Raw genomic sequence first — 20821 nt, forward strand, 5'->3', positions numbered from 1 at the left:
CGGCGCCGCCCCCGCGGGAAGGGGGGACACGCCGGGCCCGCCCCCGCCGCGGGTTGTGCGCCTGCTCGGCGGGAGCGGGGCCGGGAATGGCGGCGGTTTTGGAGCTGCTGCTGCGGGAGGAGGTGCCGGTCAGCGCCGTGGTGCGGTGGCTCCGGCACGGCCCCGGCCCCGGCCCGGCTGAGGTAACGCGCGCTCGCCCGTCCGCCCGCAGCGCCCCGGCCCCGGCAGGGCCCGGCCCGCGACACTCCCCGGGCGCCTCCGCCGCCGCGGGCCGGGGCCGTGCGGGAAAGTTTGTCCGCCCCGCGCCGCCGTGAGGGGCGAGACCCGCGCGGGGCCCCCTCAGGTGCCGCTGGCGGCCGAGCTCCCAGCGAGGAGCAGGCGGCACCGCCCCCGGCGCGGGCGGGCTCCGGGCTCCGGGCTCGGCGGCGGGAAGGAGAGGCCGCCGGCGGGAGCTGCGCCCAGAGCTGTGTGAAACCCGCCGGAATCGCGGGGCCGGGGCCGAGCCCGCTGGAGATCAGCGCCGCCGGCGCCGGGCGGAATCTGGCGGGCCGTGGCGCCGGGCGGGAGCGGGGGCGGCCGCGGGCGCGGGAAGCGCCAGGAGCCCCGGGGGGAGAAGCGCCGGGAGCCCGGGGGGGAGAAGCGCCGGGAGCCCGGGGGGGAGAAGCGCCGGGAGCCCGGGCTGCCGTGTGCCAGCGCAGGGCCGGCGAGGCGAGGCGAGGGGCGGGCAGCACAGCACAGCACAGCACAGCTGGTGTCCTGAGGGAAGGCGGTGACACCAAGGGGTGACGCTTCCCGCGTCCCTGTAGGGGAAGGCAGCGGTCGGTGAGAGAAGGACGGGGCTGTCAGCAGCCGGGCTCGGTGGTGGCTGTGTGCAGGCGCCAGCGCCTCCTGCCTGGATGCTCGTCCCGCCTGGACCTTGAGGAGGATCTTTGCGGGCTGGGAGAGGTGCTTGTTGGCTGAGTTTTGTAACGAACGATTTGCGTTCCTGTGGAAATAAAAACATTTGTAACTGTAGATAGACTAGGAGCGCTTATGTTTCGCATAGAGAATAACACAGAGAAAGAACTGGTATTTAAAGCATCTTCTACCTGAGCCCCTCGCATAATGTCACCTGGTATTAAAATCAAAACTCACTGGTGCCACTCACATGAGTTAGTCGGGTATTGCCGTCATCCTAAACGTGTGGGAAGAATGGGCCAGCACTTTTATGTCGTGTGCTGTTTCTTCAGCTGTGACTTGCAGAAGCTGACCTGGGGACATGATGAAGTTTGGGATCCTGGCAGCTCAGCTAGCACTGGGTGGGTGAGGGGTGTAGAGGTAAAAATGTTTGCCCTTGCAAAGGAATTTCTTGCTGCCTTTTGCTGTTGGAAGGAGCACAGTTGCTTCAGCATGAGAAAGCAAGTGGGAGGTTTGCAGCTGGCAGCTCTTGACAGGTTGCTGTTACCCAGTTGTGGAGGAACCAAACCTCGGGTAACTTGGACAGAGAAAGACGAGTGAAAACAGGTTGTGCTCTGAAAAGTTTGAGAAACTACCCACCGTATGCATAGCACAGACTGTAATCATCTTTGTGCCCCTATGCTAGTTCCAGGGGAAGAAGCAAGGCTATGTCTTGCTCTCATGGCAGTTTTGGACTGGAGATGGTCTTCTGACACCTCATGGGGATTGTATGTGCTTTTTCACTGATCGTTGGCTGCTTGGCTTGTTATCTGGGTTGTGTCAGAATCTCACACTTCTCCCAGGAGCTGAATTGATCCTTCAAATATGAATTTTAGTATAGGTGTTGAGGACTGTCTGAGACCAGTTACCAGGATGCTCTCGCTGCTCTTTTTAATGCAGAAACCACCTTCAGAAACAGTGTTTGCTTTTTTGGCTTTTCATCTAGTAGGGTTGTGAATTTAACTTTACTAGGGTATGTATGCAATTCTTTCAGTATTAGTAAGGAAAAAGTTGCTGCCTTTGAGAACTTCCGTTGTTGCAAATGTTGCTGAATCCCATTGAGAGGAAACAGAAACCTGGGGCAGTGTTAGGAACAGAAGAGTTTTTACTCAGGGTACAAACTTCAAACTGCACATGCAACATGAAGTAATTTTGTCCTTTTAAGATCACCACCACCTGTTTAGATTTCAGATGCATTGAGTCAGTGGTGGTGGGGTTTTTGCTTAAATTTCTCAAGTATAAACTTCATGTACCTTAAAGTTGCACAGTCTCTGTTTAGACCTCTGTGAGGTCTCGAGCAAAATTATTTAATTGCAATGGAAGAGCAGCTTTGGTCTTGTATTTGGTGCTGCAGGACTCCAAGTGCTTCAACGGTTGTTACAGCACCCCTCTATGGGAGCAGGTGGCATTCACAGAAAAATAGGGCACAGACACCTTGCAGATTTTAGATTTTTCTGTTAGAATTTGATGCTTTCAGTATTGATGTTTTCAAAATGTTGAATTTAGGGATGTCAGTTGCTCCAAGTCCTCCCTGGCCATTGCTTCAGTGAGTATTACTGATGTTTCCATGGAACAGTTCCACTATTTTCCAGTCAGAGACCAAAGTGAATGACTCCATATGAAAACTTGTGCCAAAATGTCTTGTGTGTAGGCTTATTTTCAGGTCTGTGATCAACACTATGGTTGCTTGAATTTCAGTGATATACTTTGACAAGTCATGTAGGTTTTTTATTGTGTATTGAAATCCCATAGTTACTACTGAAATGTGTCTGGATACTTGGACAGAAAGAATCAGGTAGCATCTTTATATTAATTTTTTGTCTACTTCTCTCGTAGGAGAACCACATCCATGACAGGCTGGTATCTCTTAGCTTGCTTCAGAAAGATTTTGTGCCTTTTCTGCTAAATTTTTTAAGAGAGCAGACCAGCCAGATCCTGACTAATGGACCCCCTACTCCTGCTAAGACTCCTAATTCCAAGGCCCATGGGGGCCAAAGGACAGGACCAGAAAGGAGGACAGGCCACGCAACCAGCAGCCGAGTACAGCTCTTTTCTCAAAGGACTCCCGTGACCGCCGGCACCACAGATACCAGCTTTTCTCCTGCTACAGCATCTGGTGGTTCCTCTTCCTTTTCTGGGTCGAGCCTGTCTAGCCCATGTGGCGATTTCCCCAGCGTGGTGTCCAGCAGCAGCCCCAGCTTTGGGCACAGCCCCGTGCTCCAGCAGGGTGAGAAGCGCTCCTCTCAGAGGGCCAGCCTGGGGAGCTTCCTCACAGCCACGCCTGATGCGCTGCCCGTGAGACGGGGCCGGAGGAAAGGCAGCAGCTCGGTGGGTGCCGCCGGCCGGCAGGTGGCTCGTGATCTGGGGCGTGCCCTTGCTGAGGAGGAGGATGGAAAGAGTGACAGTGGATCGTGGAGTGGAGGGAGAAGGAAGCGGAGTGAAGTGCCTCTTGTTCCTGCCAGCTCCCCGCCCAGCCAGCTAAACCTTAACAACCTGGAGGAGTTTCCGCCCATGGGTGCTGCCTCTGGATGGACAAAGTAAGAGCGAGTCTGCTTCGCTGTCTCACTGGGATTGTGCTGCAGGTTGCAGCTCCTTGACCAGCTGTTGTGCGTGTCCAGGTGCAGAAGGGGCTGTAATACACAATACCTGGCTTCTGGGCAACGTGGTCAGAGCTCCTTTGTTCTGATCACCCTGTAGGGAGGGGAATATTGTCTTGACAGGGAATCAGGTTTCCCGGCCATGGACTCACACAAGACACCTCTTTAGCCTCTCGTTTGTGATGCTGCCTGCAGCTTGCCAATGCACAGCCCAGCTGATACAAAGCTGAGCACCTTTGTCCTTGCATGTTCTAACAAGTCAGTGTTATCTTGACTCTTCACATTTCTCATTTAACAGAATAGTGGTTGGTAAAGAAGAGCAGTCCTGGAAGACTCTTCAGCTTTACTGATGCTAACAAAAAAATTTTTGGATTGACCTTCTGTGGCTGCTGGTAGCAGATGTTTTTGCTGTGTAATTGTGGACAAAATAGCAGGCTATGTTCTTCTTGGTCTGCAGCAAGCCCCTGTCTCCTTGGGGACTTTGGCTAAGCTTTAAGGCAGCTGTTTGTGGTGTGGTTGCCTCAGTCCTTCAATCTTTCTCTTTTACTCCTTAAAATCCTCATTACCAAATATAAAACCTTTCTGTCAGCCTGTTTGCTCTGTATGTCAGTCATTGGTCTCTGAAAGTGGGACTTCCTAGTTGGACATGGAATATTCCAGCTGAAAATTATTAGATATGTGAGTCTCTACAGCAAATCCAAATGCTGGGTCTGGATGATGCTCTAGAGGATGCTTTAGCCAAGGGAGATAAGGTGTGTTTCCAGTAGGGACAGCAATTCTCTTTTCCTCAATTGCATAATGCTCAACTAGGAAAGAAAAGGAGGAAAGAGGTTACCGGTCATTGGAAATCAATGTTACAGTGATTTTGAGAACACCTTAGCAGTTAATATGTAGCAACCAGCATTTCCTTGATGTTTTATGTTTTTGTATCCATATCCTTTTTTTTTTTTTTTTTTTTTTTTGCTACTTTACCAAGCCTGTTCCTAAAAGATAAATCCAAGGGTTTTATACAGGAAGGATGGGTTTCCCTTAAAAGGAACTTAAAGGGCCTAATGTAACTTGGAAACGTGGACTCTAACTGATAGACAATGGCAACTTGATTGATTTTGGTTTTGGTGTTTTTTTGTTTTTTCTTCTGGTCATGTTAGAAACAAATTCACCAGCGATTTCTTACTAGAATGTGGCATAGCCTGTCCTTTCAATTTGGTAACATTTGGGAGGGTTGTGTGGCACTGTGTTATCTGTTAGATGGCTTGATATTTGATAATTAATTTTGCAGGTTCAGAAGGCTGTTTTTAGCAGGCTATAGCTCCATGAATTTTATTTCAGTAACAGAACAAAATTGATAACTGTAGGTACAGTTTAGAAATTCAATATCCCAACTCAATATCCATTTTGTTTTAGCATTAGATTCCTCTTGAAGAGTTGATTGCATAACTGTCTTGAGACCTAATTTTTTTGTTGTTGTTTAGCTTGATTTTAGTGGAATTGCTTCTCTTTTTTTTCAGCAAAAGCAAACCATCGAGGCGTATCAACCCAACTCCTGTGAGTGCTGAGCGGCCCCTCTCAAAACCAAAGACTTGTTTCACTTCTACACCTGTCAGCCAGTCTCCAGCTGCTCGCTGGGCAGCTGGCTCAAGCCTTGAGGCCTTTACTGCTGTCCAGGAAGGAAACCTCTCATCTGTGATAAGCAACAGCCTTCAAGAGGAGAGGGAGATGCTGAAGAAAGAACGGTATAGTCTGAGCAGGGGGGTGATTTGTAATTCCCTTGTGTCCTGGTTCCAGCCAGGACTGGGTTGATTTTTGCAGTAGCCAGGAGGGAGCATAGCCAGGACAAAGTGAAAATGACAGAAGAATATCCAAAACAGATATTAGTGACCTTAAATTATAATTTGCCTGAAACCAAGTGTGTCTATGGTATCAGACTAGGATATTGAGCACCCTAGCTCATGTTTGTCATTTTAGAGGTGTGCTGACTCTGGAACAATGACACCCACTTCAAAAGTGTAGTCAGTCTTCACTACTTTTATGAGATTTCCTCTTCATGGACTTGTATGTGTGATTATCTCCCGTGCATCTTTCCTTAGATTGCACAGGTGAATCAGTTGGGTGTAATTAGACTGTGTTTGAAGATTAAACCAAGACATTGGCTTGGAGGAAATGAGTTAGTGATGCAAATGTGTGGAAAGTGTTAAGGGTCTTGCAATGTAGGTAGACTAACAGAAGCTTGCAGACAGAGAAAACAGGACATGGGAACTTGAGATTTTGCTTTAAAGATGACTACTGCAGTTATCTGTTGAAAATAACTATCAGATGATGTGAATTCTGGCTTCTAATTTTGTCTCTGCTGTTTGGTTAGTGTGTGACTTTCATTGCTTGTAAAATGGTATCACGGTTAGTCTGTGAAGATTGATACTTAGAACAAAACCAGTAGTGCAGTATATAAAAAAACAGTAGTGCAGTAGTTTGCACTATTGTTTATAGTTGCTGAAAGGAATTTTGCTGTTCTTTGTAGGTTTTGTTCTTGGGGAAACTCCTCTGGGTGTAATTATTTTCCTGCTAAGTTTTGCAGTTCACGTCAGTGGGACCAGAACTGGCTGAAACACATTCAGTAGAGTCTAATGAATTACTGCTTGTACTGAACCTGCAGCAGAACTACTCAGGATTCAAACCTGCCACTCTGTGCTTAAGTCTAGTACCTATTCCAGTCTGAATTCTACCCGAAATGTCCCAGTAATGTGTATCATCTGAAGTCAGTGAAATAGCAGTATGTGGTGGGCTGGATCTTGCCCATGAAATGATATTCTCCTGACCCATCATACTTGATAGCTGGGAGTTGCTGTTGTGCCCTTGGTAGTGGTGGTGAAGTACAGAAGTGTGGGGAGATAGAGGTAGTGCTAAGGGCAGTCTTGTCTCCGATACATTGTAGCTGTGTCAATTATCCAAGAGTGGGAACAGCCCTGCCCTCCCAGCTATGGGTGTGATAAAGAGTGAGTTAGCTGGGAGGGAGTCAGTTTGAGTCTGCTGGCTGTGCTGGGAGGAGGAGGAAGGGACAGGAGGTCATGCAAGGGACAGACAGGAGTGAGCCAGAGCTGCAGAAGGAAGAGAGAAGGAGAGAAAGAGCCAGAGCTGTGTGGAGCTGCCCATGGGAGGCTACAGGGAAAAGGTATGGGATACTTCTAGATAACAAGGTTCTGTTACTTGAACCCTTCTGGTGTTCTACTGAAGCACTCTGAGTGTCATCTCAGCAATGACACAGAAGTAAGGCAGCCTTCAGCCAGCTGGGTCCCTTTGAGCAAGGGCAAGAGGTGAATTTCATCCTGAGGTAGATGACAACACTGAGGCAGAAGTGAAGCAGAGTCTAACTGCATTATTGGAACCATACCTTGAGTAAGGTCACAAAGTACTTAGTAGTGGTCTCATCCCTTGGGTGGGATCACAAAGTACTTAAAATGAATAATTTTCTTCAGTTCTGTCTGTTACTTAATGTTAATAATTTTCTTCAGTTGGTTGATAATATTCATTATTATATTCAAGGAAGCTGTTGGTAATCTTTCTACTTTCATTTTGGGACCAATTGTTCTTTATCACAGCAGTTCCACTAGAAATAGGCCAATAGAAAAGTTTCTTTGCTTCAAATGAAAATATTTCTGACTTTTCTAGAGCCCTTAAAGTGACTTAAAGGTTTCACTTTTGAGACAGTGTGTTAAGATGTAGTGTGATGTTCCAAGGGTAAATGTTCCATTGGAGTCTTTGACAATCATTTGATATTGCTGTTACTGGCTTGTGTCCTTTTTCTCATGTATCTTACATAGGTTACTCTGGTGTTGCATTTTAGATGACCTCTCTAGCTATAGTTTTGTACAGTGTCTGTGTATTTAACTGAGTAATCATTGTTGATTTAGAATCCAGCAGTCAAAGTAGTTTGTTGCTTCTGTTGTTTAACCTGCTAGAAATTCATTGGCCTTTGCATTGCCTTTCTACTTAATGATATTGGGTCTTCTCAGAGTGTCATTACCGTACATCTATATCCAAAGGTATGGATGTGAACTGTATTTCTTAAAGGTTTTTTTAAATGCTTTTTGAAATGTCTATCTGTCAGAAATTGTATGTGCAAAGAAGACTTTTAGAACCTGATCTCTAACAGATTCCTTGAGCTTAACAAATACCAGTTCAGATGAGAGAAGCAGTAACATAGGTTAGTTGGTTAATTTGGTCAAAGTGCTACACAATTTTAACAATATTGGAATTTGAATGGGATTCTTTACAGTGTTTTGGTTGCTAACCCCAAGATCTATTTTCCATAAGAGAAAGATGACTTAAATTACTATCATGCTAAAAGCTGCCTTAGACAGAGTGAATGACATGGTTTAGTTATTGCAGGATTTCCTTCATGCTACACTGGAAGAGAATACCTCTCCTGGCTGCATGACTGCTGTAGATCATCCTCAGTCACAGGTTATGTTGATGCTCTTGAATTTCAGATGCAAATTGCTGCACCAAGCGTCTTCTCCTGCAGGGATATCTTTCGATCCTGGTACTCCAACTAAGCCCAGCTACACTCGCAGTGCCAGCCTTCCTGCTGAAAGCCATCTGGTGACCTGTGCAAGTCCTGCTAAGGTTTCCTGCAAGAAACAGTTGGAGTGTCTGGCACAGCTCTATTCATCTTGTATAGCAGGTGAGGACACAGAAGATGTGAGACTGACCTGTCTTTGAGCTTTGAACTTGCCTGTGTGTTGTGAGAGAGAGATAGATGGGAAGTGGAAGCTGTGGGATAGTTACGGTGTACAAACAGATGACATCTGTTCAAATGTCATATTTGAAAAATAAACTAAGCCAACACAGTTATTAAAATAAATGAATACTTGGTAAAAGTTTAGGGAAGGAGGTGAGCCTGATGCAGTACTCTGAGCTGCAGTAGACTAAAGTTGTATGTCCCATCTGAAACTAGGCTATTCCCTAACACATCTTTCCTATGCTGATCTACACTGTGATTGTGTTGTGGGGAGAGAGTTCTTTGCTGACTACCACAGAACAGGGATCTTTCTTTTTACCGTTGTGTATTAAAGCAGGACAGTATTGAATAATCCTCCTTTAACATCTCAATTACTCTCTCCCAGAAAACCTGGTACCAAATATTTTTCTGGAACTGTTCTTTGTTCTGCAACTGTTGACATCTAAAGGCACTTCTACTGCAGAAGATGGGGATAGTGACCCTGAAATCAGTGAAAGAAGTAGAGGTAAGCAGTAGTAATGAAGGGAAAGAATGTTGCTTCCATAGAATTAGGAGGTCTTGTAGAGTAGCCCAGACAGTTATTCTTAAATTACATAAAAATGGCTTATTGCCACTGTGGGACTTACCTGAGATGCTGACAAAAGTCATGCATGTGTGGGAAGTGCTTTTGTGTTATCGTGCGAGATTTTCTGTGGCTACTTCCTAACACTGACTCTTAGAGAGAAGGACAGATGTGCTCAAGTTGCTTCTCCATTGACCCTGCAACTGAAATGGACTGTTGACCTACTATGTGTTATTAAGCTTCAGGTTTGGATTTGAGTGCACAGGATCCAGCCACATTTTGCATTTGTTTTTTGGCAAACTCAGCCTTAAGCTTGATGCAATTAGTACTTTGATCTGGATATTATAACCAAAAGAGTGGCTTTAGAGTGAGACCCACCACATCCTCTTCCACCCCACATGCCTCAATTTGATTGACCTTTGTTTTGCTACTCATTGATTCTTAGGGCTGAGATTAGGAACATGAAATCTTTAGCTATGGGAACACCATTTTATGATTGTTTGTAGTTGGTCTACTTTTCTTGTTCTGTATCTGCTTGCTGTTGTTCAGAACATTGAGAAAGAGTCTTTTCTTTCCCATACAGCATTAAATAATTCAATTGCCTTTAGTACAGGAAGGATAGGGAATGGGAACTTCTGAAAATTGAATAGGGGTCTGGAAGATTATTTTTGGATATGTCAATTCCTACTTTCCTTAAAAAGCTAATTGTTGGTCCTTTGATTTGTAAATGGTAAAAGGTTCTGTTTTCTCATGTTTCTTTTTTTCCTCTTAGTTGTGTCAGGGAGACAGCATTTTGAAAGTGTGCACAACTGTGTTTATTTTGCTGTTCGAGTCTTGGATTATCAATATGAGTGAGTTGAATTCTTTTTTCATCTGCTCGTGTCTGCACTTGTGTGTGGGATTAAGCAAGTGTGCTTGGGTTTTAGAACTTTACCATTTACAGGCATTGAATTGTTAATTTCTCTTCAAAGCAATCAACTTGACCTGGATTTGGATGTCTGTGGGTTTCCTTGCACTGATCTGTCCACTGAACTTTGTTGTAATTGTGCAAGAATGGGAAAGTCATGAGATGAGAATGATAACAGTTACAGATACCAGTAGGATTTGCTGCTGGGTGCATGTGATTTAGAGCTCTTTACTTGACAGCATCATAAAACATAAGCATAAGCATTTTTTAGGACTGATCATGTGTTGTTTATGTGTGTCTGTCTCTCTGAGTTTTATCCCCATTTTCTTGGCAGAATTATTTCCCATTTAGAAAAGGGGATGCTGAAGCTTTTGGCTGAAAATGAACGGATTGCATCGTTTTCTCCCACCTTGCACAAGAGGCTCAGACAGGCTTATGAAAACAGCACAGCCAAGGTAAAAACTGGCAGACCCCAAATGACATTGCTTCAAGCCTTTGTGTGGTTGTTTTTTTATTTGCAATGGCTTTGATGTTTAATCTCATTGCTTCTACTTCATCTTGTTGTGTTGTCTTTAGAAACTGTCTAAAAGCTACTTTTTTTCCTTGTCGGTGGGTGGGTGAGTTGCTGGGTCCAGTGATTGTTAGCTGTGAATCACTGCTAGCCTTGGGTTGTGTTCCAAGCCCTGACCTCAGCCAGAGACTTTGATAGGGTCAAGTTTTGCTTTTGAAATTCTCACCTAATAAATATAGATCCCAAGAGAATGATTAGTTAGGTGCAATATCAGAAGGTTTCAAAGATGTGGATTCCTTTCATAGGTATGGACTCCTTTCAGGCAAACAACATTTCACAGGAGACAATCCAGACAGGGAAAAATGGTTCCCTCATGTGATCAACTAGGTTGGGGAACCAATTTGGTTGGTAGGAATTGGATGGTAGAAACGTATTCTGTATCTCATTTCATCTGTCTTTTAAAAATGGAAATTACTCTTGGCAAAGAAAGGAAAGTGTGCTGAGACTGGGACATGTCAATAGCTGAACCTTAAAGTTGTAAATAAAGGTCTTGTTACTTGAAGAACAGGCTTTTTAATTGGAGAAAGAGTAAGGTAACAGAATTTGCCAACCAGGATCCTAAATTTTCTCAAGCCCTATATTGAAGGTATACCTCAACTGTTTGTGGGTCTTTCCACACTGTCTCAATACTAGTTGCAATCTGTTCAGCAGAGATTTAAGGAGACCAGATGCTTTTTCTCCTATGTTGAGGACTCTGCCTCTGTCCCCTAATGTAGATTGTAAAATTGTTGGTGTTTGCTAGTAGTTAGCAATTGGGAAGTAGCATGTCTGAACAACTTGGCTAGTGATACTTGTTTCCTCATCATGCCTTTTCCCTGCTTGTTTCTGTGTCTCAGATTGTTTAGAGACTTCCATTAGCTTAATGGCTGCCTTTATATTTTTAACAGGTGTCTCTCCTGCTGCCATGCTCTGTACAGTCTGTTTCTTTTCAGCCAGAAACTGATAATCGCTCGAACTTTCCCAGTGACAGAGCATTTCACATATTTAAGAAACAAAGGTAAGTTTATTCTACTTTTCCTAGATGCTTACAGGGTATAACCTTTGCATGATTGTGAGCAAAGGATATTGAGAATGTCTCATGTATGCTACATGCTGTAGAAAAAAAACCTGAAATTTTTTCTCTAATTAAACAAAAAAAGTCTTTGTCCATATTGACTGCAGGAGCTAAATGGTTAATATCTTTAGAGAAGAACAGCGTAATTCTTCAGGAGTTATTGAGACTTCTGATAATGCCAGTACAGTGTGTCACCCTACTGGATTGCTTCTGCATATAAATCTGGTATGCTTTTATTCTTCCTGCCACCTCCCTCCATGCTTGCAGCAACAGGGTGAGGGCAGAACGATGAGTTGTCTTGGTCCTTCTCTTTTTCTCATAGGTATTACTTCATGTGGCTTATTCTTTCCTGCCCCTCAGTCTTCACCATGTCTGTCTGGTAATGGGTGTTTTGGTCATTCCATCATAGATTTGGCATAACAAGCTTAAGCACTTGCTGTCAGACATGGAAAATGGAAACTCACTGAAGTACTGCTAACATTTATACCTTTTTCAAAGGTATCTGAATGCTTAGAGGCTGGAGTTATTTAATCTGAGGTAGATTCGTGCTGGGGAGCTTTGGAGCAATTAATATTCGGTTGTTGCTTCAAATTTTGAAGAGTTAATTCCCTAAAATATCTTGATTCACAGGGATATTTTTTATGAACTTCTACGTGAATGGGAGGATAACCATGAGAAGACTGGCTGGGACTTTGATAGAGTTCTGGGTAACAAGATCAGGTAGGAATCTTATGCAACTTCAGTTAGCCCTTTAATGTAGCTGAATTGCTGGTAAATCATGCTGCACTTGGCATCCTTAGTTCTGTGTTCTGTCTGGTCTTCTGCACTAATCTGTAGTGTGCTGTATGCTGCTTGGAAGATGCTGCCCGTGTACACTTTTTTCTGAATTTAAAAGCATCAACTGTTACCTTAAAGAAACAAGCCATAAGTAGGGAGGGCCTAATTTGATCAGTCTTGATGTTGCTCTTTTCCTTTCATAATCACAGAAGGAGCTACTCTCAAAGCCAGTGTATTGCTGTCTGAACGTTGTTATTGTATACACTTGTGTGTGCATGTCATATTTCCCATGTCTGACTCCTCTTAAATGAGGAGAATTGTGTTATGTATTCAGAAGCTGTTCACTCTTCTGATTATTTCAGGGGGTCTAGGGCATTGGCTCTGAAAACAAGACAACTGTGTCTCTTTCTGTGGAAAGCAGACTGTTTTATTCATTTACTGCTTTATCAAAATGCAGTATACATAAAGAAACTATGATAGCATTGAAAGCAGTTGCCTTGTGGGTTTCTGTGTTAGTCTCAACCATCAGCCTACTCAAGTAACATGGATGTAGGTGGCTTTTCACCACAAGGACAAAACAAAGCTGAGGCTTAAAATGAGAAATTTTGGGCCATCAGAAGTAACACTATTGCATGTTTCCTTACTTTCACATCTGTGAACTCTCAACTTACTGTTCTGGGCAGGGAAGAGTGGGAGCTGAATGAGTTTATTCTTTTTTCTAAATAGTGACATTATTGAAGGAAAGAGAGAGGTTCTTTTTATCTCTAGAGCTTTTGAGACTTTTTGTTTCCATGTCAGCAGCAGGTGGGGCTCAGTGCTTGGGAAATCGGATTATGAAGATATTGCTTTTTTTCCGTGGCCTTCGGAGATTGCTTTCTTTCCAGTCAGAATTTTATAATGTTTTCCTTCACAGGGCCATGATGGCTCACCTATCTGCAACCTGCAACCACAGCCATTTTGCCAGGCTCTTTCAGAAACAGCTTATCCAGGTAAATGACTTTGTTGTTTAATGACTGTACATCAAAGCTGATTTGGTCCTTCCTTGGCCTGAGAAAACAAGCTGTGTCTCGTAAACTGTTTTGAGATTTTCCTGTTGAAATTTTTTGAGGAGAGACAAGTTTTCAGGATGGGAATTTCTTTCCTTCTTCATCAGTGATAAATTACCAATGAAGTCTCTTTAAATTCAGAATAAGGCACGCTGAGAGCATCATGAGCTGTAAGCATTCATTCTTCATGGCTGTTTACTTCCACCTTCTAATTTTAATATATAGTTTCTGGAAATTTTAGTGATGTATTTTGACATTTGTCAAGTGCAGAGATTCCCAGTTATGTTTGTTAGCAGCAAAAATCTCTGGTTCTTCTGTGTAACACTCAACAAGCTGGTTTTGGTTTTTGGCCAATTTCAAGCATCATCTGACTTCATTGTAAGTAAAGAAATGAAGGAGGAGATTCACTGTATTCTCTGTATATGCCTGGCATATTGGTGGACTCCTTTTGGAGAGCAAAGCAGCCACAAAACCTCACCTTGAGTCTTGGCCCCCACATTGCCAGGAAGTTGCAAGCTGTCAGAATGTTATAAATTCCTCTAGTGTTGAGTCTGAGTTTGCATCAGTGTTCTCTCTGACTGTATTGGGTGTGTTCATGGAAATCGTGGAGGAAAAAAAGGTAAGATTAACTTTGTTGCATCAATAGGATTTAATTAATCCTAGGTGCTGTATTTCTCCTTTGTATCTCTGCCTTCTAATGAACACTGCAGGATTTCATAAGGATAGCCAAAGATCTAAACTGATAACTGGGTGTCTTCAATGGATCCAATGTGTCTGTCTGGAAAGTGATTTGCAGAATCTTACGTGTATTATGATGGTCTTGCAGAAGTGAACCAAGACAGAGGACTTGTGTCAAGGTCTGATAATTTAAAGGTAGAGAAGTGTAGCAAGAGGTTCCCTCCCTTGGGGATGTGAGGAAGCTCTGGAGTAAACGGACCTTGCTCACTTGAGAGACATTCCTAAATGTTGCTTTTTATTATGATCTCTCTCATTAAAACTATCATGACTTAGATGCAGGAATATAAGGTCAACTTTTCCTGTTGCTCAGCATTTGCTGGAGTGCTGTGTCTAGTCTTGGGCTCACCAGCACAAGGAAAGAAAGATACAGACTTACTAGAGCAAGTCCAGCTCAGGGCCATGTAAATGATTAGGGCACTGCACATTATTTGTATGAGAAGAAGCTGAGAGCTGTGACTATGCAGCATGGAGAAGAGAATGCTCCAGATTGTCTTAGCACTATAGCAAATACCTGCTGGGAGGGAATGAAGAAGAGGGAGTGAGATTTTTCCCAGTAGTGTTCACTGACAGGTCAGGAGGCTGACCCTGACTGGACAAGAGGGTTTGATTAGATGATCCAAGAGCCTCCTTCTAAACAGTTCTGCAGTTCTCTAATTGTTTGAGTCTCGAGTTGTATGTGTGTGTTTGAGGCAGTGGGGGATTAATTTTTAAATTTTATTTAACTTTCTGGAAATTCCAGGAAAACCTGCTCTGGGAATATGTAGTGCAGCATCATGGGCCTTGGAGACTGAACTAAAGATCCTACTGAGTGGTTCATGAAGATCATGAGAGTGATAGGTATTCTCTCCACACAACCACATGTAGCCTGTGGTAGCATGTTTTGGCATGGGGAAAAGTTGTTCTGTGTGTGGACATCAGGGAAGATCATGCTTGGATTACTCCAAAAACAGTCTTGTGAGGAAGGGATAATAAGCTGGGTGAGAGATGAAGTGAAATGATGCCTTGTTACAAATATTCCACCTTGCTACCCTTTCTGTCTCCTAAAGATGTGCAAAGGTCCTGTCGGTGGTGGTGCAAACTGGGGAGACACTCCAGACCAGGATGTCCTTAATATGCTGGGTTCTGATAATCTGAGCCGTCTGAAGAGGCTGCAGGAAAGATTTGTTGTTCCTCAGAGCATCAGAGGGCCTTGCCCACCCCCTTCATTCCCAGGGTGCCAACAATTCTTCAGGGACTTCATCCTCAGTGCTGGAAGGTGAGCTTGCTGTTCCCTCTGTGAAATGTGTGGGCAGTGGAAGCACCAACATATTTCTCTTGCAGCAGGGAGTTGTCCAGAAAGATTGGGACTAGATCGTATGGTAATGATTTTTCTTCTATAAACCTGCAATATTTTCTTGGAGCTGTCAGTATTTCCTAGTGCCAAGGCGTGCAGTGCTACCTAGCAAGGACACTGGACTGTATAAATGGTTCTTGTGTGATATTGCATGAAGCCAAGGTGTACAGGATGAAGCCAGGTTAATGGTTTTGTTTAATGAGTTTTTCACAATTCACAGCAGCATGGGGGAATTTTTATCTATGGGAGATTTTAATCTTGAATTCAGTTATTTTATAAATTCCTCCTTTGGCAGATCAATTTTATTATCCTTATGCTGAGATTTGTTACATAGCATCTCTGAAAATGTACAGAAGAGGTGTGGAAGTGAAGGTGGTCAGCCAGTCCTAAGTCTTCTGTTTTGCTTTCTTGTCTGTCAGTCTTTTATGCTGTATGTCTGCTGATGCTTGTTGCAACTCACAAGATAAGCTTAAAATTATGCAGTGTGTTAGTTGAGGTTTTACTGCTGTTTTCAGCCCAGTCTGACTCATCATCATCTTTTGCTGAAGTTACCAGTTCAACCAGCACCTGATGGATAGTCTGTGCCTGAAGATACTTGAACTGAATGGCCTTACTTTGGTGGAGCATGAGCACAGTGATGGGGAAGCAGATATGGAGGAACAGGTAGGCTTGCTTTGTGCAAACACATCTGTCAGGAATTTCTTTGAGCTGCTCCAGTCAAACAATTACTGGTTTGATTGTGAGTTGCTTGGAGCTTCCACTACTGTATTTACAGGACAAAAGCTTCTTCATTTGGTTTTGTCACAACTCTGCAATTTCCTTATTTGTCTGAGCCCCTTGCCACTTACTTGGATGCTTCAGGGTGCTTCATAGAACTGTCATGAGTGCACAATAGTTGTGCAAGTGAAAGCCTCCTCCTAATGTTATAACCTGTGTTAGATCAATGAAATAACCAAGTGCAGTTGTGGCACCCCGTTGCAGTAAGTTTCTTGTTACTTTTCCATATAGAAAGATTTTAATTACATTGAATTTGTAGTCATCCCCGTTCATAGGTGTACAGTTGTTTCTTCACTCAAGTCTACATATCAGAGGTGTCACAGTTTATTGTCTGTTAGCAAAGGAGCAGCCAAAGGTTCATGGAGACTTGCAGAGTGGTAGTGCTGTATAGGTGGCAGTGTGACATCAGCTCTGCCTCTCATTCATTCCAAAGTCCTTAATGCAAAGATGTGACTGAGCAGCTGCTTGTTTTAGAAAGCTCTTGAGTAATTCTTCCTTGTGGAGAAGTGAAGCAATGGAGACAGAAGCAATTTTAAATACTTGATGAACATGTATTTTGGAAACTTACCTTTATTAAAAGCAGTGATGAAGCTATGTGGCCCTTTTGCATGAAGGGAGTAGAAGCTTGTATAGGCATTTGCTTTGCCAGTGTAGGGTAGCATTGCCTCAGCTTGCTTTTTTTCCTTCATGTGAGGATGAGAAGAAGCGTTTCACCGTGGCCCTGTTGAGTCTCCGGCTCCTGGCCAAGTTCCTGGGGTTTGTTGTTTTCCTGCCCTATCGCACTGCCGAGCAGCCAACCAGAGACTTGCAGGATTCCGCCCTGGCACTAAGAAACCAGGTAAGAAACCCACCATTGCTTTTTGCTTGACAGGCACTTCTTCTAGCCCAGGGAGGATTAGGGGTGGTCATGCATTTTCAAAGTGAGCCAGTGGTTCCTGGGATGATGTTGTATGGGTCTGTGTCCCTGCTGCATATGTCCCTGCTGGGGGTGGGAACAAAGGGAAAAAGGATTTGTGTAAGCTCAAAAAGAGGAAGCGATACACCAGCAGTAAGGTACTCATTCTTCTGTTATTTCTGCTAATCTGGGTCTGTCATACCAAAACTTTCACCTATCTAAGACAATTTGTATTTGTAGTGTACAATCCAGCTACCAGGACTGGTTGTGTTAGTTTTGCACCCATCTCCCAGCAGTGTGTCATTGAATGGAAGCAGTGACTTGACTCCACTTTGTACATAGTCAGGATTTTAGCCTTGCTTTTAAAAGTCCCAGTGGGACCTTTGGTTGCAGTTGTGGTTTGGTTTTTATCTCTGGTTGTGTGCAGAGAAGTGTTTTCATTAGCCAGAAGTCACCAGTATAGAAGAGGAAATCCTAGAAAGAAAAGTCAAGATATAGACAAAAGTTTTTTCTGTAAGTATCCAAAATAACTTCAAGTTGCTGGTTTAACTTCTTTTGTCCTTTAAGACCCTGCCTGTACTGGATATATTAAAGCTTCTGAGACAATCTATTCGGGATCAACGTTCTATCCTCACTATTCCTTGGATTGTGGAATACCTTTCCCTTGTGGATCATATTGCTCCTTTCCTTGATTATTATAGGAAAGTGTTTGGTCTCTTGCTGCAGGTATACAGGTAAGAGCCTGGGAAACTATATCTGTAAAGAACTTTTCAGTGAACGTTTGTTGATTTTTTTTTTTTGTGGTGCAAGTCATGCGTACTTTTTATCTTACATAAAGCTGCAAAGAGAACATAGCCTAAACTTGGTGATTAATACTTGATTTAAATATGTGGTTTTTATTAAGTAAATAAAATCTTTAAATCCCACTTGATCACTCTACATCTGCACCTGTGATTGACCTTCAAGCTGCAGCTTGAATTTTGACCTTAAACCTACAAGTTTCCCAATGCCTGAATAATTTTCCAGTTTTCTTTCCTATATACATGAAGAAAATTTGAAGCACGTTCATTCTAGAGAATGGCTTGTCTAGTGTAAACTTAAGACAGGATGTTATGCAGGTACATATGAAAAAATAGAGCTTACTCTCTCTTTAAACAGACATGCAAGGAGTGTGTTCATGGTGATAGATAGTGTAATTGGTAAGTGGATGGTTTGGGAATGTTTTCCTTAATGAAAATTGAGTTGCTGAAAACTGACACTCTCTCTTGCTGCTTCTGCTGCATGGCAGGTTAATGGTCCTTTCTGAAGACAAGGAGATGAGTTTCCTGAACAAGCTGCTGATCCTTGCAGTTCTGGGTTGGCTTTTTCAGGTAGAGTCTCCTGTGTGCATGTAACTCTTCTCTGGAGAAAAAGCAAGGCACAGAACTCAATACAAAATAGTATTGAAATTAATTTAAACAATTCAATACAGTAGTTTGTTGTTTTATTGTGGGTTTTATACACTGGTGTGAGATTTAAAGAATAACTGTATTTTAGTGGACAATTATCTTCCTTTAGTGGAATTGTGAGAAGCAACAATTTTTTTTTTCTGATAGGAATTGTAATTGCATCTGAAACACATTCTGTACTTACAAATCTGCAACCTTGTAAGAAAATTGACAGCTGATTCCTGTTAGAACTGGAAGCTCTTGTCACAAAGATGGTGTGCTGGCTGTCAGCCTTGAATTACAGAGGAATTTATTAGATAGAGGGATGGTGTGTGATGAACTTTTAGAATTCTTTTATGCCTCCAGTTGGAAGCAAGATAAATGCTTAGCAGGAACCTGTTGGAAATGTGGAAGATGCTGTATGGACAGGGTAAGGAAGGTGGCTTTTCGTCACTGTGATGAAAATAAGTCTTTAATTTTATGGAAAGCTCTCCTCAGGGCAAGAGGATCCTTAGTGCTGGGTGTTCTCTTTTGTGGTAATCAGGGTCTGTTATCAGAATGGTGAAAGTTACCACCTTACTGCCTTTTGGGTTGCAGCTGTTGGGTTTTCTGTTTCAGGTTCCATCAGTCCCTGAAGAGTTGTTTTTTACTACTGATGACAGGCAGGAGAGATTTATGCTGGATACTGTGACATCTGCTCGGGCTTTGGTGAGTTAGTGCATCAGCATGTCCTCTGAATCTATGGGTGAAGATGAACCTACCACTTCCTCAGGAGTTGTAAGATTTTATCAGGAACTTGGCTTCAGGGCAGCTGCACTGAGCATGTGGAGACCAGTGGATGTGATGCCCAGTTTGTCCAAGTGCCTCAATTGCATTTGTGTTACGGGTTGTGAACTCTGTGTTACAGCTTTGGGTTTTCTGTCAGGCAGGAGCCATCTCACCTGCTGCAATAATTTGCAGAACAGGTGCCAAGTTATGCTGGAGGATCAGATGCTGTTTTCCTGCAAGGTGAGCTGATAGAACTGTAGCTCTTCCCAGAAATAAGCAAAAGTAATGATGTACAGAAATAGAAAGATGAGACTGTAAGAGCAAGGTTGCCGTTTGTGAGGTCACCTGTTTTCCAGTGTCATGATAAAGGATGGCTGAACTGAAAATGGTATGAACAAGCAGGAAAGGAGGTGAGGGTATGGCATGTGTGATATTTCAGATAATTCCTAGACATGCAAAGAGATATACACTATTCCTTGGAAAAGGGGTATGGATGCTAAGATACGTTGTCTTGGTAGATGGGATCTTCCTCCCATGACCCTGCCTGTGCTGGTACTAAGGTGAAATTTCTCCACGGCGTGGTGTTCCAGCGAGTCTGGATGAAGGCACTTGTACAGGTGTACACCATAGCAGATGTACCTCATTTGTTTTCCTCCATGAAAAGGCTTCTCCCTTATGAGTGGAAGCTGGGGCAACAGTCCTGGTTCCCATCTTTAAGCCAGCTTTCAGCTGGGGTTTGATAGTGATTGGGGGCAAAGGCTGAGCTACACTAATAAAATAAAGAGCAGCTCATTCTCTGTTACAGGGCTGGACTCAACACTTGGGCTGCAAAGTTCATAATTTTACTGTGTGTTTGGAATCCAACTATTGTTTTCATGGAAAGGTAGCCCTGAAACCTGCCTGCGAATGCATGCATGGGATTTCTGACTTGAAGACTGTTTCTTTTGTGCTGTATCCTTTCAGCATTTCCTTCATTTTCTCACCAGGACTTTGTACCCTTGGTGGATCAGCAGTTACTTTATACCTGCTGTCCCTATCTTAGTGAGTATTTTACTTACTTTTGCTATATACATAAAATATATTAGTATGTATTTACTTTTATTTAGTCAGTTTTTTATATTTGCTGTTTGGCACTGTGAGTCCTTGGATCACCTTTCTTACTCTTCCTCACAGCTTAAGGTCTCAGTTTTGTATGCAAGAACCTTGAAAAGAAGCTGTATTGCAGAAGTTCCAGCAGCTGTGTTAGTATCTGGTGAAGCTGGGGGAGGGAGGCTACATAGTCAGGATAGTTGATCCACAGAGCTTGAATTCAGAGGAGCAGGGGAAGCCACCCCGGCAAGCTGTAAGGAAACATTGTAACAACACAACTTCTCCATTCTAGGTATAGGAAGAGGTGTTTGTACTGCAAGGAATGTCTTGATCCTTGAGCGTATTTCTACTGCATCCTTTTGTGCCCTGGTGTTTTTTCAGGTTTTTGTTTGAGATAGCTTTTTCATGGGATCTGTCTAGCAATGGTAAAATTCCTCTCTGTAGACAATAGAGTCCCAGATGGGGAGATGATGCTCTTCTTCCTGGGACTTAGTAGGAAAACTATATGTTAAACCTGCATCGCAAAAGTTTCTAGGAGTAAATAGGTTGTCCAGCTTTTCCCCCAGTATTTGCTCCCAACTCTTGGAATTTTGTGTAACTGCTTGCCTT

The 20821-nt window shown here is 43.4% G+C and overlaps 1 protein-coding gene across 1 annotated transcript in view; it reads left to right on the top strand.

The window, feature by feature from the left end:
- Positions 1–64: 64 nt before the first annotated feature.
- The window catches only part of CDAN1 (codanin 1), a 31847-nt gene continuing 11090 nt past the window's right edge, over positions 65–20821 (top strand). The window contains exons 1-17 of the mRNA XM_083863925.1: positions 65–182; positions 2773–3473; positions 5042–5266; positions 8018–8211; positions 8654–8773; positions 9603–9681; positions 10072–10192; positions 11196–11305; positions 11993–12082; positions 13053–13128; positions 14970–15178; positions 15805–15919; positions 16728–16871; positions 17496–17662; positions 18217–18298; positions 18974–19063; positions 20110–20164. Coding sequence (XP_083720051.1) covers positions 87–182; positions 2773–3473; positions 5042–5266; positions 8018–8211; positions 8654–8773; positions 9603–9681; positions 10072–10192; positions 11196–11305; positions 11993–12082; positions 13053–13128; positions 14970–15178; positions 15805–15919; positions 16728–16871; positions 17496–17662; positions 18217–18298; positions 18974–19063; positions 20110–20164 — 2674 coding nt within the window. The 5' untranslated portion in view covers positions 65–86. The remainder of the gene's footprint in view (positions 183–2772; positions 3474–5041; positions 5267–8017; positions 8212–8653; positions 8774–9602; positions 9682–10071; positions 10193–11195; positions 11306–11992; positions 12083–13052; positions 13129–14969; positions 15179–15804; positions 15920–16727; positions 16872–17495; positions 17663–18216; positions 18299–18973; positions 19064–20109; positions 20165–20821) is intronic.

This window comes from Zosterops lateralis (genome assembly GCF_965231275.1).
Source record: "Zosterops lateralis genome assembly, chromosome: 6".
NCBI lineage: Eukaryota > Metazoa > Chordata > Aves > Passeriformes > Zosteropidae > Zosterops > Zosterops lateralis.